This window comes from Trachemys scripta, chromosome 8 (genome assembly GCF_013100865.1).
Source record: "Trachemys scripta elegans isolate TJP31775 chromosome 8, CAS_Tse_1.0, whole genome shotgun sequence".
Taxonomy (NCBI): Eukaryota; Metazoa; Chordata; order Testudines; family Emydidae; genus Trachemys; species Trachemys scripta.
Window position 1 is genome coordinate 71,880,050 of NC_048305.1, and position 18,503 is coordinate 71,898,552.

Sequence of the window (18,503 nt, forward strand, 5' to 3'; positions counted from 1 at the left end):
TTTTTAATCCTTTCCTCCTCTGATAAGAAAGTGACACCATGTATTTCCCAATCCATAGGTAATGCTGCAAAGGAACAAGAGTTCTTGGTTCCCTATGTGACTTTGGCTATGTTTTTGTATCTTTGCATTTTGTAAAATCCAATAAAGCTTTTTAAATAGAGAAAAGAAGAACAATTTTTTTAAAGTGTACAATTAGATGTTAATGAGAATAGAACGAGCTCACCCATTGACTTCACACAGTTATGGTTTTCTTAAAGTTTGACATTATTAAACTAGTGACTAAATTTGTTCAGCTGTCTTGAATCAAGACAGACTCCTCAACTCAAGATGAAAAAATGGAGTCTACAGTGTTTGGGCACCAGACTGTTTGCCATTCTCTAATCCGTGAGAGGGGTCAAACCAGGGCCCTAAAAGCCTTGAGGTTGAGGAGGACTGTTGTCTTCTAGGGCCCTGCACAGGGCTCAGCATTGGTGCAGCGATGAATCACGACTATAGGGGCTTCAGCTGCCTGTTTTTTATGTAAGAAAAAATATTGTTGACCTCAATGGAAGATTTTCTTGCATTAGGACTATGGAATTAGGGCATTATTCTGTGTTTCACACAGTCCCTACATAAGCAAAACTCCATTACCTTCAGTATGAGTTTTGTCTGTGTAAGAACTGCAGGATTAAGCCCTATAGTCATATTTTTATTTCACTGGAAACTTAAAGAATTTACACACAAGATTTAATTGTCTTCAATGTTTATTTAAAGCTTAGTTATTTCATTTCATATTGAGTTTTCAATAGATTACATTTTGTTATCCCTAATGTGAAGTTTGTACAACTTCCTTAAATTATAAGTAACTGTTACATGTCAGTTTAAGATTTTAAAATCAAAATTCTCATTGAACAAGGGGTGCTAGGTATAATACGCTGCTGAGCTGTGTTTGTCTAAAATGAAGTAATGGTGCTGTACATCTATCAGGTTTCTCCATTATGCTATATTTGTTTCCATGGCAACAGATCTCTTCTCCATCACTCTAGCAACAGGTTACTGTTTGTACCAGCAAACCATTGAGATATTCATAACTTGCTTAGTAATCTTCTGCTATTACTGTCTAACATCAGCCACTCACCATCCTTGCTAACAAATCCACTTTTTAATACCTGATCATGCAATGGGATCTGCTAACATGGTCAATGGGATTCTGAAAGGATCAGTCTTAATGGATTTCTTTGTAAGATCAGGGCATCAATCATTGCCTGACTGTTATCAAAGAAAATTTGTTTGTATTTAAACAGTGAGACAGAAAAAGCCAAACAGTTATTCTGAGTTAAGCACACCTCAGGGTGTGGGCAAGATGCAAATAGTAGACACGAACTTTCCAAGAACCTGAATTGCATTTATCAGCACTATCACATGGTCTGAAGGGTTATAATCCTATAATTAGAGAGTGATTTTAAAAAAATATTTTTAAATAATTGTTTTAAAAATAATGATTTCAAAGAACCAACATATAAAATAGCCCTTTAATATAGGTTTTAAAATATTATTTTACTTGTGCATCCCTTCCGTATCCTCAGTCAGCACAGAGTACTCTGCTGCATTTGCTTATATAATGATTTTTTATATTTTCTATTAATATCAATGCCGTGCAATCTTTCAGCTTATTTATATGGTGCAGGGCTTTGTTTGACAAATCAGCTTAGTGCAGACATTTCTGCAATGGATTTCAAAACAAGATACTAGATACTAATGCAGAGATCGGCAACCTTGCAGAAGTGGTGTGCTGAGTCTTCATTTATTCACTCTAATGTAAGGTTTCGCGTGCCAGTAATACATTTTAACGTTTTTAGAAGGTCTCTTTTTATAAGTCTATAATATATAACTAAACTATTGTTGTATGTAAAGTAAATAAGGTTTTTAAAATGATTAAGAAGCTTCATTTAAAATTAAATTAAAATGCAGAGCCCCCCCCGGACTGGTGGCCAGGACCCGGGTAGCGTGAGTGCCACTGAAAATCTGCTCACGTGCCGCCTTTGGCACGCATGTTATAGGTTGCCTATTCCTGATCTATAGTGTAGCATAACAGGAGGTCACCTGATTTCCCTAAATTAAGCAGGGTTGGCTTAGCACCATGCTTTCTAGTCCCTTGTCAAGCCACCCTGTTATAGAAACTAAGAGGTAAAAACACCACAATCTGTTTGGTGAGCCTAATATGACAGCTGATATACTGAGTAAAATACAGCACTTGGCTGAAAGGACTAATATGTGCAGATACTAAGGGGATAAGTACTTTTAAAATGCCCCTCATTTCTCCTGTAACATCACTGTGTATGGGAAATTATCATTCCCTTTGTTTCTATTGGTCTTTTTGATACACAGGTAGTAAAAGATTTAATAAACAGACTGTTCATGACATAAATAGGAAAAGAAACATGTAAAGCTAGGATTTTCAAAGGAACCTAAGAGAAAAGTTAAGTGCTTTCCTAGAGAAAAGATTGAGCACCTGTAGCAAAAAACAAAATGATAACTTTTAGTAAATTTATACCTGAGATTTAACAAGCCTCGTGAACAGATAATTAATATGTTCAGATTTTTCTTAATTCCTCTGACAATGCTCATAACACTGATTGAAGAATGAACAAAGGAAAAAAGGAATCACATGAATCCAAGACTAAGATAAACAATATGCCTTGTTTATATAACCTCAGAGCTTTGACAGTGGAAGGCTTGGACCCAGATGATGAGAAATTGCTTTTAATCTAATAAGTGAAATACAAACTAGGACAAATAAGTCAGTAGAAGATTTAAAACATGTAAGTGCCAATTATGAAAGAGTGTTAATTAATTTGATTTGAGATTAACAGATTAACAAAATGAGATCGATGCTTACAGTGAAAAGCTACTTGAGTTTTTATATGTATATTTGCACTGTACTTCCTTATAACTCAGGATAACTGTTAAATTTGCCTTTAAACAACAGTGTAACAAATACTGTGTTTAATTAATGCAGACATCCCCACTTGGACTGTGAGCTCTACCCACTTAATAAGGTAAGCAGAATCAAGACAGTTTACAATTTGGATGGGGACATCACTAAGTGCTGTGGAAAATGGTCTGGGTGATTCAATATGTGGTGCTTTTCCCACAAGGCCTGATTTTAGTCCCACTTGAGGGAGGTTTGCCATTGGCTTCAACAGGCATAGGATCGGGCCATAGTCAGCACTGAATCAGTGCTCCCCTGAAAAGAACCAAATATGGTGGTACTGCCTTTCAGATGAGGTATAGAAAAAGAAGGTTCTGATAAATGGTGGTAAATAGAAAATTCATGACCATTTTCATAAGGGCACTAATTTTGGTGACAGGGCCAAAATTATCTTGCAGTAATTACATCCTGCCTTTCTAAATTCCCCCTGGAATCTTATTTGGTTTTCTGTTAGTAGTATTAAATCTTTAGACCTCAATGACACCCCTGATCTATTAGATAACATTCATGAGTAAAAATACAAGCAAGAATAGCCAGTGATGCCTTCAGTAGGTCCCAGCTACTCTTATTGATGTGCTAGGGAATAGAACTTTCAGCCACTGATAACATCTCTGCATATTTAAAGCACAGCTGGCATGTTGCAGAGCAAAGCATAGTTGGGAATGATAGCATGGTCCAGGCTTGAATTCCATGCGGGCTTGAGATGCAGAAACTCCTGAGTTCTAGTCCCAGTTCTGCAAATGTGTCTCAGTATGTGATTGTGGGCAAGTCACATAACTCAGGCTGATGAAATACCAGAAAAATATACATGTTGAATAATTTATTTGACAAATATAGCTGGTATTCATTGAAAAAAGATAGTAATATTCACCGGCAATAGAGCTGGTTGGATATCCCCAAAATGTTACCTCACTACATTATTAGATGGAAAAATGGCTCTACTTGCTTAATAAAATATTTGTCTACTATGACTCAGTGATCTCTACACATAACTTTTCTTTGCGTGTCAGCATGCCCGTGCCTCACGGGGCATAGTGACTTTTAACGATTAATTAGTTAATGTTGTTACAGTGCTTTGCAAATATATAAGGGCTAGAGGGTGACATACCAGTGTAGGAAATAGGCTGTCTTTGTTGCATTAGAGGAGATTGTGTCAGGTTTTCAAACAACTTATAAAACCTGCCATTTTAAGTAGAGGAATTTTCCATTTTATACATGCCACTGCAATCTTAATAACCCTAATGTATTGTAAGCTCATATGTACCTGGACTTATTGCCACTCTAGGATACTTCACATCTTTACAAAAACATTGTCTAACCATACTGGTATGTGGTCCACTATTTTACAAATGAAAGCACCAAACAATTATTGGCAGATAAAGCACATGCTAAGAGTGGATGTTGTCAAGAAGTCTTTTCAGCTGTGCTCTGTATATACTTGTGCTGCTAGAGAAGCAAGTGTTTAACATGAATGTGTAGTATGAGCTATTGTTGAGCTGTTACTTATTGCAGTAAAATTATCATCTTTAAGGTCCAAAAGATTGCTGCTATCTTCTGTAGCTAAGGAGAAAGCCAAGGGGGAGGGGGAGAAGAGAAAAAAATACAAAAAAGTCCTACAGGAAAAAAGAAAACTATTTGTTTCCAGTACTCATTGTGCTGTCGTTTTCTCCCCAGAGAAACAGTAAATTAAGCTATTGCCCTCAAATGTGTAACATTATCCTCTTTGCAATGATCATTGATTTAGATTTCTAAACACCTGAAGAGTGATGAAGCAAATCAGATCTTATAATTACCAAGCTAAATGCTCTTCAGTAGTTACAAGAACAGGAAAAAAACCCAACACCTATTGGATACAATACACACACCCTAATTTCAGCTCTGAATGCTTTGGTGTGATGAGAATGATGCTTTCAATTATGTTGTATTTAGAAAAGGCAGATATTTGACAGGTTTCAGAGTCTTCTTAATATTCATGCCCACCACATGAAGCAGTAATGCAATTTGGAAACAGCTGGATGACAGTAGCACTAGTTGACAGTGGATAATCCTTGGTTTTTCTTGGAAATCAGAAGTACAGAAAACTATTACCTCAATCCTGAGCTGGCCCTACGCCACCTTTTGTGCCCAACCCTCTCCCACTTAGAGAAATGTTAAACTTTTTCCTTTCTGAATATCACAGGCCTAATTAGAAGCATTATTTTTATACAAGTTAGGATACTGTAAGATTAATTGGCTGTATGAACATTTTAAATGTAATTGTTTCTTGTCAGATACAAAGTAATTGTATTTATGTGCACAGTCCTGATTCCAAAGGTTATTTATTGTTGGGTAATTTGCCGGGATCAGGTATGGGTCCCAGATATTTTGTCCCTCTGCTGTGTCAATCAGTATTTCATCCCATATAAAATATAAAACATCCAGTGTGAATACTCATGCATGAGTTTAAAGTTCACTCTCTGCAGTACTCAAGTGCCATGAACTTAATTCCTGTGAGGTCTCATATGCCCTCAGAAAATGAACACAAAAGAGGTTTGAACATGGGTGGAGTGAGTTAATTATTCAATTCAAGGAAATAATTGCAGAAAAAACTGTTTTGTTTTATTCGTCGAGCTCTAGTAAGTGGGTACAAGTAAATCAATTGGAGCAAAGTAAGAATGACTTTGAATAATTTTCAAGGTTTGGATCCATGTGTATAAGTATTCCCTCCCCCATTACTTCCACTTGTTCTTTCTGTCCCATTTCCTCTTTATCTCCCACTGTAGACCGTCACCTACTGCTCAAATACTTGGGTATCATTCCTACTTCGGACTCCACCACATTCAGGCTCAGAGAAGTCAGTGGAAGCTTCTCCATTGACTTTGATGGGCTTTGAATCAGGTCCTCAATCTTTTACCTCCCATTAACTCCATACATTCAGTGATACAACTGCCTGACATCCCCACCCCAGGTCCAAGCTGAGTTTTTCCAAAGCTGCTCCTTTTATCTTACTGTTGTAGATTCATGAGGCCCAGCCGATCTGGTTGAGTTCTAAACTACTTCTCTCTCCCCAATTCCTGGCATCTGAGGGCCTCCTTTTTCCTATAGCACACCGGAGATCAATGCTCTATTAAAACCACAAAGTATGCAAGGTTCCTGTTCTCCCATGCTTTCACAACATGGCTCACAGATGGAGGAATGGATTTCTTTTATGAGAGGCATAACTGAATGTGTTACTGAGCATCTAAAGCGCTTGAAGAATTTACCATAGGACAGGTGAAGGTCTACTGGACTAAGGAGGTTTATATAGAACAGCTGAAGGTTAGACACAGTACTTCCCTAAATGTAAACTAGTTATTTTGATTCCACTCCTTAAAGCATGAACTGAAGGCAATAGTGGGTAATGTACCCATGTGTATGCGCTTATGGGTTGGGGTGGAAAGCTGTCATATTTTCCTTTTCTATGTATGGTTTTAAGCCACTTGTTAATGCTTGAGTTTTGATGCCTGATTCATGCTGAGCTATAGGATTTGTTAGATATTTTATCTACATTTTTGTCAACCTTGAATTTACTCAGAACCTCAAGCTATTTATGAATCCTTGGTTGTAAAGGCCTTTAAAATATTCCTGCCAAATCAGATGTGCAGTTATGTCCCATAAAAGGTCTTTAGATTTATAGTTAAGTGATTACAGTACAATCTGGCCTCATCTGACTTCTCACTTCCAGGACCTCTGCGGCTTGCTTTAAATCCAGAACAAAATATGTTTAATAGATTCACTTTATTCACTCATGCCTGCAAATGCCTTGAACAGACCTCTTGGCATATTTAATTTGAGGCAATCAATGGTTTCTGTATTAAAAACCAGACACAGGAACAATTTATGAAAGATTGACTTCTGAGCCAAGTATGTAGACTCAGTAAAACTGGAAATGTAGAGAAAGACATACTGGACCCAATTCTCCATGGCCCTGCACCTCATGTAGTTATTTACACCAGTGCAAAGTGGGCATAAAACACTGGTGAATCAGAATAGTTATGAATTACATCCACTTTGCGCTGTTGTTAAGGACTACAAGAGATGCCGGGCAGTGGAGAATCTCGTTCACTGTACTTGGCTACATATTAACAGTCTCATAGTACTCAGAGGTCTAGTCACCTTAAGATGCAGCACCTGCAAATACCACCTGCACAGCCTTTTGCTTTTGTTTAATTCCCTGGCCTTTGGCATCCACACATACACACTTGCATAGAGCTGTAATGTCCCAGCTCGGCCTGGTGGTAACATACATGAGATAGGCACAGTGAATGATAATGTGAACTCAACTGAATTCACTTAGGGTCAGGGCTTAAAAACTTTATCTGATACCCAATAACCACAGCGTAAGAGACCTGGGCCACCATTCCTTCCAAGGCTACAAAACCTAAAAGCATGTCCATGCAGTTTAAAACACTAACACACTTGCATAGTCTATGCTATGTACTTTATTATTTAATGGTAACATTGTCCCTCATCTTTGTTTACTGTATATATATAGAAATATAAAAATGACTTCATCTCATGAATGAATTTTCCTTTCTTTCCCTTCCTGGTTTCATTCAATTTTTTCTTACCTAGAATAGGACATGGGCTATTTTCTCCTGAGTTTTCTTCAGCCATGACTGTTTTTCTTTCTCTCTCTCTCTCTCTCTCACTGTATTTCCTGTCTTTGCCTTCTTTCCCATCCCAATAATCTCTTTCTACACCACACTTCTCTTTTCTAATTTACTTGATGAATCTATCTCTGTCTCTCTCAATCATTCACACACTTTCTAACTGCTGATTTTGTCTCTGCCCTGCCTTTGTTACATGTTTCTCTAGGAAAATGCTTAACTTTGCTGGTGTGGGTAGAAGAGGAATTCTCATCCGCTGCTTTTCTTCTACCCTCCCCATTTTTCTTTTCCTTCCATTGTACATACATGTTAAGTCCTGTCTTTCTCCCTCCACAAGAAGTTAATTTTCTTATGTCCCACAACAATTAATTTATGACATTTCTCAGTTTCCTTCTATGCCCACTTGACCCCCTCTCCTCGCCATTTTTGCATTCTGAGCATGATTGTGTGGGTAAAATTCAGCCTCTAAAATTGCATGACAAGAAGCGGATAAACCCCTTTGCCCTTTTACTGGTGAGAACAAATGAAAAACTGCACTGTCCCCTTTTGTGGAAATGGCATGTCCAATCAAAAGCACATTGACGTCAAAGGCTATCTTTCCATTGACTTTAACAGGCTTAGGATCAGGCCCTTCATGTCTAGATTCACTGGCTTCACATTTTCATGGATTTTTTCACATAGCTCTAAGACTTTCTGTCCTTAAGAAGTCCCTTATGCCTTCCTGTATATCTTAGATGGCATGGCTAATGGCTGGATTAGCTGGATTAGCTGCCAGATTTTACATTTCTTAAGCTACACATTAATGATAAAAAAAGAAGGGGGCCAGGAGCGGGGAAGGAGAGGGGAAATGGGAACTTGACTTCTATTGTGATACAGATGAAATGACTGAATTTCAATGAGGAATTTAATCTTTATTTTTATGATAGCACAATAAACTCACACAGTAGCATTGATCTGTACTTATTTAACAAAATACATTCTAGCAATTTACAAATTTTTCCATTTGAAAACAGTGCATAACAGTTTATTAAACACAATATTTTATATATAGAATTTTCATTGAAAAACATATTTAATTTTATATTTCCAGTATTTTTTTCTCAGTAAAGCACAGCCTAACAAAGAAATTGGTTCCCCCTTTCGCAAGTAAGAAAAATTAGAACACTAATAAGATGCCACTTGTCAATTTATTTCATCCATTTTAAATTAAGGTATTAGTGGAATGTAAACACAGGCTAATTTTACAAAAGGCTCCTTATCAGATATACATGCAGAGGTCTGAGTTCTAATGTATATCTTATTACATTTGTTTTCTAATGTAATATAATTTGATAAGCCATTATTAAAAAGAGTAGCCTTTGGCACTTTGAGTAAAAAAAGAATACCATATATCAATAGTATGTAAAGAACACAATTTCAATGATTACACAAGTGCTTTAAAATCTTTTGTTATGAAATAGGAAAACTTGATAGGAAAAATATCGCACTGCACTTGAAATAATGCAGCAAATTTCAGAGTAGTAAAAGCAACATATGCTAGATGCCCATAAATGGCCCAACTAAAACCAAGGAATAAAGAGCAACCACTCCCACCAGAAACCCTGTCATCTCCAAAACAGTTATATTGCCGGAGAGCATATTGTATAATCCTTGGTTTATTGCCAGTATTTCCAGTTGCAGTTTTCTATTTCTTTTTTCAGGTTCATCTACTTATGTCCCCCTTTTTGAATTTATAGGCCAGCAATGACTGTGTCATACCCATTCCATTAAAGCTAATTCTACCTGCTCAATTGTGTACCCAAACTAAGCTAAAGCCAACAATTTTTTATCCAAGACAATTCATGTGTTTGCAATCCCTAGGAAATGTGTAAAAAAAGGTTTGATATTAAATACCAAGGACTGAAGACTCCATTTTATATATATATATTCTATATATATATAGAAACAAAAACAAAACAAACCTTGTAAATATTATAATCTGAAAATACATATTCTAAAAATTACTTTTCTTTTCTCACCATTCTCTAGTTTCTGTGGTTACGTTCACCAGCTATAGTGCCCAGTAGTAACACTCACCATTAGTAGCAGGCTACAACACCACAGGACATTTCCTTAAACATAATCTGCAGAATTCACCCTTGGGTGGGGCAGGGGCATCTTTGTTCAGACTAGCGGGGAAAACAGATACTGGCTCCATTAAGGGTCTCCTTGCTCCCTTCCTTCAGGGAGTGAGGGAAGAATCACCTGAGGTGGTGGGCTGGCCAGCAGGGCTCAGGTCAATCATTGGTCCCTTTACACTGGAGCGGGCAGGGCTGTGGGGAGAAGGTATCTAAGCCCTGGGTCTCTGGCAAGAATCGCCTTCCATGCCTCCAGCCCCTGGGATTAAAGTAGGTCCTGGGATTGTTTGGTCAGCTGTGAGCATTGCACGAAGCACCTTATTTGGGACTAGGAAGGATTTTTTCCCTTACTGCCAGATTGGGTTTTTTTGCCTCCTCCACAGCAGCTCAGTGACCTGGTGGAGTAGGTTCAAGCTGTTGCAGTTTAGTAGGTGGAAGGTGTCCAGTACAGGTACTCATTCCATAGAGGCACAGCTCCCTCATGAACCAGAATTGGAAGTTGACTTAGGGGGGCCTTCCCCTAAAGCAGCTCGAGAGGAATGGGGTCAGGGCTCCTAACGTCTGGTTCAGCAGGAAGACAACCCCCTAATATCAGCCCTTTAGCCCTCCTATGAGGGCTCCCAGGGGGGTCCCAAGAGTTGGGGGACTGATCCACTAGGTGGAAATAATTAAGAAAGAAATCAGGACCTGAACTGTACAAGGTATTGCCTGGTAGTCCCCAGATGAGTTAAATTAATGAAGTTGCAGCCTAATTACACCAAATTCCTTGCATCTTGACTGTACTCCTGTATGTCCAGGACAAAGCCATTTTAGTTCCCTTTAGAGTCTAGTTTAGTAATTCCTGGCAACACAGATTCCAAGAAGGCAAGTTATTTCCTCATATTATAAAAGCATTATAGGAAGGATCACACCATTAGGAGTTCATCCATATTCTCTCCAGTGGCAGGACACAACCCACTTGATTCCTAACTGAAAAAAAGTCATGTTTAAGGAGGCTCTTATTGAGTCTGTCCCAGGGACCCCAATAGCACCGGAGGCACTATGCAACACTCGTGTAGTGATTCTGCATACTAAGACATTCCAAATTTAAAGCAGAGCATTATAAATAAGGATCCACTATGACTAGAGTGAAGCTTATGGTCATTTTGTGCTAAGCTAAGCAAGTGAAGCGAGTATATCCAAGTGTGAGATAAAAGGCTTATTAATCAATAGCTAGAGACTGATCAGGCAGTAGCAATTTCAGTTTTCATGGCTCACCTTCTTTCACAGCAAATTTCTTTGCAGTTATCAGTGTCAAGCATTATCTAGTTAAAAATTAACAGAAAAAGATAAGGTCTGCAGAGAGACAAAATGAGCGCTTGTAAAAATGCTAAATCTGTATTATTTTATGTACTTTAAAAGATCCCTTTAAAAACAATATTTAAAACAGTTCTACAAGTTAGCCCACTAAGAAGAAGCCTCTTCATTAGTAGCACCTGTACTTAAACAAAAGTTGAGCAGCAGCAGCAAAACTATTCAAACTAGATAATTATTCCACTCTAATGGAACGTCACCCACATATTTTTTGTTGCAGTAAACATTATTTCAAAGAACTACACAAAATCTTTGCAATCTTTTAATGTGACAAATCCACTATAACAAAGCTGTAAATATTTCCTATTCTACATGAATGCAGCCAGCATCGTCATAGTATTAGCAATATTACTTTTAAAGTAACTGCACATCAATATGTCATGTGTCTGAATTTAACGGGTATGTAAATTTTCAAAATATGTAAAGTTATAATCAGCACCATCCTGTATTAAAGTTTTGGTGCAAAATCTGCAAAGGTGAATATACAACACTGATACAGCCTTTGCTGTGAAAAATTCATTTGTCCTCAGACATAAATATAAATAAAATAAAAAAGTTGGCACATTCAGGAAATAAAGTGTCTGTGTTCAAGACCATCATTTTGATTGATATCGTCACCCTCAGAGAAATGTTTTTAGTCTGGTGAAACAAGTTGTAAGAAAACTCTTCACATTAGGTTCTTGCATTGTGCTTCCCCCACCCCACCCCCAATCGCATGAAACCCACAAGCTCATGCACACCATACATCAGCAATGTCCAACAATAGTCAGGCTGATGGTCAGTAAATTTGGCACATCAAGAATATTTCTGAATCCGCTCAAAAAGAAATAGAGCCCAAGCTTTATCAAAATGTGTTAATTCTTGGTAATATGGATCAGGTGACATTTCTCCTTTCATTCTTTGTAAGCTCTTGTGGGGGATGTTCCTTTATAGAAGATGTTTCTGGTGTTCTCTGGGCTGCTCCCTCTTTCAGGGATTAAAATAATGTTACCTTTTCTTCGAAGTGTGGAGTCACGGCTCGAAGAGATGGACAGAGTTTCTGAGCCAATCTCACTTCCCTCCACTGGTGTGACTCTTATAGTGGTAATCCCATGATGGTGATGCTCACTGTTATCTATGTTACTTCTTTTCCTGTCACCAGACCCATAACTGTCTTTCAAGGATTCACAGCTCTCGGAGTCTCTATTGAGATCATTTAGCTCATAAATTTGACGAAGGCTACCTTTCTCGGGAGCTTTCCATTTCCAAGATCCACTCCCTTCACCTTCTGATGGCACCTGAATTATGGGTCTGTTATTTTCTGGATGGGCCTCAACTCTTACAATACCACTGGGTTCATGATCTGTCAAGGTTTTATATCGGATAGCTCCAGTACAGGTGACTGTGCTGCTCTCTGAATTCTTAGGACTGCTCTGAAGCACTCCTTGCTGCTTTGACATGGCTATTACTTGCATGATTCTTGGCTGACTGTTGCTTCTACATACAACGCTTTTCTCTGCAGCTTTCAGCCATTTGGCCCTAGCCGAACTACTTTTGGGAGATGTGTTTATATTTTCCTGGGTCTCTTCAGGAATATGGACTAGCTGTGAAGAACCAGGACGTGACTGAATAGAAACTCTTGGCCCACCAGAAAGACTAGCGTTATTACAACCCGGAATGCTGCCAGGCTGAATTTTCAGGTACTGATTGCTGGGGCCATGATGATCACCATTAACACCCACTCTGGATGGCTCAGAGCTTGATCTCATTTCAATAGCCCTTGGTGGCGAATGGCCGGTTTCAGTCTCTATTACTTGCAAAGACAATTTTCGACTTTCACTCTTGTTCTTCCATTGAGAAAGAAGTTGCTTGGAACGGGCAGAATCCATTGATGCATGAATTGTTGCATTTCGTCTAGCTGGATCTTCCAGTGATGGCGTGTTGACTCTTGGCAATGTGTTGCTGAAAGTAACCATGTTTTCCTTTCCCATGGGGCTTCGTGGAGTTATAATCTCTACATCAGCATTTGCTCTCTTGATGTTAGTCAGGGATCCAGAATCTCTATGGTTTCGATTCAGAATACTCTCAGAATGGTGAGAGGAACGCCCGTCACTATTGCCACCATTTTTACCTGGTAAAATTCTGTTGGCATCTTGACTAAGGTCTGTCAGAGATCTTAATGGGTCTCTTTGCAGATTCTGGTGAAATACATTCTCTTCACTTGGTAGGAAGTTCCCCACAGCGTACAGACCCTGACATTTGGATAGAAGCATTAGACAATTATGGAAAAACAAATATTTTCAGACACTTCAATTATACTTTCATGGCTTTAAATAAACAGAAAACTCATAATATTAATACAGCTAAATGGACAGGATTTGTTCAGTTTGTTTTCTTTCTATTACTACTTATCACCAATACAAATCTTATTCATTGTTCCAAATTTTGTCCTCAGTTCTGTACATGCAGGTATGTATAAAGTGGTACCATTGTGATCCTTTGTTATACCCATGTAGTCTAAGAGAATACCTGGGAAAAGCGGAGGATTATTTCCCCCCTCCTGTGTTCCCCCTCCTACAAAGCAGCAGATACAGTACAAGGGAGAGTGTTTTGTTTTTAAAATAATGGTTTCACAATTCCTGGCCTTCGCTTAAGTAATGTTTACAGCTACACAACTGTCTGCTCTGATTTATTGAATCTTGTTCCAGCCTGATTAGTTCTCTGCTCAGTGGTTCTGCCCTTTCTAGTGCGTAATGACCATGTAATACAATATCTACATGATAGAACAATTTATCAGCTTTGAAACAATTGGCTTCCAAGGTATGCAGAACTTCAGCAAGGTTTAGCTTCATGATGTTTACTCCATTCAGTGAGCCAGTTGTAAAACAATATCATTTAAAGAAATTCTAGTGAGAGAGAATATTTAATAAACAGTCCAAATGCTTGAGCTAATCACTCAGGTTAATTCTTTGCACTACTCCCAGATCTGTTTGTAATTACACAGTATTAATTTCTCCCCCTCCCCATTGATTTTTACTTTTCTGGGCAGATTTGCTGGCTGCAGGGTATTTAGAGCCACGGGTCTCTGAAGTAAGCCATCATGCAACAGCCTATGGGCATGCTAAGTCAAGAACATGCTTGAGTGTGTGTTTCAAACATAGGCACAACTCAATTTTTTTGTGAATTTTGTAAATCTTTACATGCACTTGTCATTTTAGGTGGCATTCAGTAGTAAAAAAACTACAATTCCGGATCAGATTGCAATACACAGGAACTGACCATTTTCATATACAGTGTGATTTCAATAGTGTATTCATGTTGGTGTTCCTTCTACCACTCTAAAAGCTTTTGCCTCTAAAATCATTCTCTGGTGAGGGCATTGCATACAGCAGAGGTTCTCAAACTTTTGTACTGGTGACCCCTTTCACACAGCAAGCCTCTGAGTGTGACCCTCCTTATAAATTAAAAACACTTTTAAAAATATGTAATGCTATTATAAATGTTGGAGGTGAAGCAGGGGTTGGGGTGGAGGCTGACAGCTCGCGACCCCCCATGTAATAACCTCATGACCCCCTGAGGAGTCACAACCCACAGTTTGAGAACCCCTGGCGTACAGCCTGTACTGTTATGTGATTATCATGATGTGACTGAACATCATCTATTTTAATATTATATTGAAAAGCATTTCTGACTCATTTTGGTTCATAACTGGATGCAGGGAAACATCTTCTCTTCACTCACACAGGACCCAGGCAAAATGCTGTCACTAGAATTCCTTGAGCACTGGTGAGGCTAGGGGGTAGCTAGCCTGGCAGTGTTCTGCAGACTTAAGATGACGTAAACCAGTTAGACTGGGGATGTGTCCGGAGCCCCACTTTCTAGCACACACAACACCACGCACTGGAGGAATATTTGTTATGCTTTTCACCAACAGATGTAAGGAGAGCTAAGCCCTTCTTGAATCCTTCCAGCTGCTTCTACACTGTACATGTGGAGTGCCTCAGAGGATCCCTACTCAGGCAGCACAGTTCTGCACAACCTCCCCCCATGTTCCAATGATGTACAAGGGCACTACATTGCCCTTAATTTGTTACTAACTTGGCAATTTATTGTACCTTCTTATGGGGAAACTGCTGCTTGTGAATAAATTATGCCTAGAAATGGAGCTTTGTGTTGGACACTGAAAAATTATGTTCCTTTCATCGGTGGAGAAAAGAGAAACTGATGCTAGCACACCTGTTGTGCTGCAGCCTGCTGCATGAGGGCATCCCAGGTGGGGTGTCATCCCTAGGACAGGCATCCATTTTAAATGGAGAGACCTGCTTCCTGTTCCCCCTTTATCAGTTTATCTCCAGAAATGACACTTATGTAGAATTCGTTAGCCCACTGCAATCTGAATGACTTTTTTTTCTAAAACTTAGAACACATTCATACTGTATTTACCAAATAGAGAGCAATTCCTCCTCCTATTAGAAAACCACAATAGACATCAACTGGATGGCTCTTGTACTGGGTGATTCGAGTCAGGCCACATATAATTCCACAGATGATAAATGCAAAGACGAGAAGAGGTTTCAGAAGTTTGGAGGAGTCGGTTAAAGTGGAATTGAAGTACATCTTGAAAAGAAAAGAAAAGAAAAGAAAAGAAAAAGTGATTTATGAAATTTCAGATTGACCTAAGAGGACATGACTTTATTTCATGTATGGTTTCTTCAACTGAATACAAAGGAATGCCTGGTATATTCTTATTGCATCAATTTTGTTGATTTTATTTTTAATTCTTGGTAAAATCCATTCAATTGCTATAGAAAAATCTTTAGTCACAATGGGACCACTTCTGAAGTCCTTATCCAAGCTAAACTCTCACTGAAGACAGTGCAACTCAGACCTGAGTAAGGCTTGGTGTGTTGCAAATATAACTAGCTAAGGAGCTAGTGCTTCTGGAACATAGGAATTGACCTACCAGATGAGACCCATCGTCCATCTAATACAGTGTTTCTGAGAGCAGTTAGTACCAGATACTTTAGAGCAGTGTTTCTCAGCCAGTGGGTCATGACCCCTGGGTGTATGTCACAAAAAGCAATCACGATGCGCTGAAAATGTTGTTATAATCTAAAGCAAAGAAAATCTTGCTCCTCCACTTCCCTTAACCTTCATGGTCAAGTATTGTCTGTTGAATATGTAACCACGCACACAATTAAATTACATAGACGTATCATGGTTATCCTTAATATATTTTTTACTCTTATTTGGATAGTAAGTGTAAGGGGATGGTGAAATGTTTTGACTTTGAATAAGGAATCACTAACCTAAAAAGGTTGAGAAACACTGCTTTAGAGGAAGGTGCAAGAGATCCCACAGTAGGCAGATGTGGGGTAATCATTCCCTACCCCCACCCCCAGGAAGGTTTCAATTTAATCAGTAATGGTGGTTGTTATTTATTATTTATTTGCATTGCAGAAGTGCTTAGAAGCCCCAGTCATGAAGCAGGACCCCATTGTGCTAGGCACTGTACAAACACAGAACAAAAAGACAGTCTGCAGTAATTGATTTAAGCCCAGAAACATAAGGTTTCACATTGCTTTCAATCCTCTATTAGCATTAACTCTAGATATTCTTGTTGTTCACATAAACAGACACTTGCTCTTTGAATCTTACTTAGTCCCTACCCTCTGACCTGTGCTCCTCCTAGATTTTAAAAATTAAACATTCAACAAAGGCACAATTAACTATAAATTAGCCAGTCAATCCTATTAATAAATATCAGTGGAGCTATTCACATCAAACAAACACATTCCTGCTGTAACTCCACAGCAGAGGTTCTCAAACTTTTGTACTGGTGACCCCTTTCACACAGCAAGCCTCTGAGTGTGACCCTCCTTATAAATTAAAAACACTTTTAAAAATATGTAATGCTATTATAAATGTTGGAGGTGAAGCAGGGGTTGGGGTGGAGGCTGACAGCTCGCGACCCCCCATGTAATAACCTCATGACCCCCTGAGGAGTCACAACCCCCAGTTTGAGGGTGTAGCAATATCAAGGGAGAATTTGTCCCTTAGAGTCTAGAGTTTGGATGCAGTGTTTGAAGTAAGATGGGAGGAAGAAAAGAGGCAGGATATGTTGAGCATTATTTGAATGGCAAACTAAAATATCACTTTATAAGACAAATATCATATTTTGTATGTGAATAATATGAAGCATTAAATATGTTTTAATGTTACACTCCACTACAGAGGATAATGTTGCTAGATAACAAACTGTGTGGAACATCTGTGTCCCTACTGTATCTTTTATAGTAATATTGAGTTTATTTTAGCTATTTGTAATTTCATTTTGCTGTCAGGCTCAGATGATAAGAGCTTATTTATTTCCTTACTGCGTTAGGCAACAATCTAAGTCGTCACTTTACGCTAGATGGTAAATGACATTCTGACTTTTCTCTAGTACAAATGAATAATGAACAGAGTTGATTACTTACCGAAATATATACAGCTGCAAAGGCTGCCAGAGTAGCATGTTGAGAAGGGAATGATTTTCTGCCAAGGAAGAACACTCAAATTATGCTTCTTAGTTCAAATACACTCTGCTACCGCTCATTTAAAAACACGTGGGGTGGTACAATCTTCTTTAACTTACAAATCACAAGCAAATAAATTATCTTTTATATTTTTTCCTAAGTCTCCATTCCGTATTCTGGGGACAGTATCAGCTAAGAACTGAGTTAATAAAATAATCACATTTTGTTTTAAATATTCAACACCAAGTCATTTTCTGATATTAAAAAATTAATTAGATGCACTGAACTCTGATATATTTGATTTTTTAAAATGGGCAAATATATATAATTACCTATCTGGATATTTTTTCATGATGGGCCCAATCCTGCAAAAGTCCGTTCATATGAGTCATGTAATTAATTATTCCATTGACTCCAGAGGGACTTCCCTTTTGACTAAGAATTAATAGTAGGTGTTTGGATGATTGGGCCCAAAGACCTTAGTCCTGAGAGGTACTGAGCGCCAGCAATGATCATGTTGTGGATATGTGGCACTTCTCAGGATCAGACCCCGAATAGATAAGCTCAAAAATCTCATTTTAAAAAAAATCTTACACAGTAAACAGCTTGGGATTTCTTAAATTCTTTCTTTAAGTGGTCAGTGACTGGAATGAGTATTAAAGGAGGACTGCTACACATTATCTACCTTGTTTTTTTCTTTTCTATCAATATAGGTTACTTCTGATCGAGGGGAAAAACATGAATAATTTATTTGAGGAACGTTGTTTAGCCATCTATAGAGCTAGTCAAATAATGGATTTTATTATTTGTGAATAATTTATTCATCAGCAATATTACTCTACAGCTAGTCAAATAAAATTTGCAAATAATTAATTACATTATATATATCTCCAGAATCTTAATCAATGACGTTCCTGGCTCAGATGCTTAGCTGTGG

The 18,503-nt window shown here is 38.2% G+C and overlaps 1 protein-coding gene across 1 annotated transcript in view; it reads right to left on the bottom strand.

Annotated features, from left to right (window-relative positions):
- Window positions 1-11,318: 11,318 nt before the first annotated feature.
- PLPPR4 (phospholipid phosphatase related 4) overlaps window positions 11,319-18,503 on the bottom strand; it is a 43,182-nt gene continuing 35,997 nt past the window's right edge. Inside the window, exons 5-7 of the mRNA XM_034780022.1 lie at window positions 17,528-17,585; window positions 15,492-15,665; window positions 11,319-13,300 (exon numbers count right to left, since the gene is read on the bottom strand). Of these exons, the coding sequence (XP_034635913.1) occupies window positions 11,963-13,300; window positions 15,492-15,665; window positions 17,528-17,585 (1,570 nt within the window). The 3' untranslated portion in view covers window positions 11,319-11,962. The remainder of the gene's footprint in view (window positions 13,301-15,491; window positions 15,666-17,527; window positions 17,586-18,503) is intronic.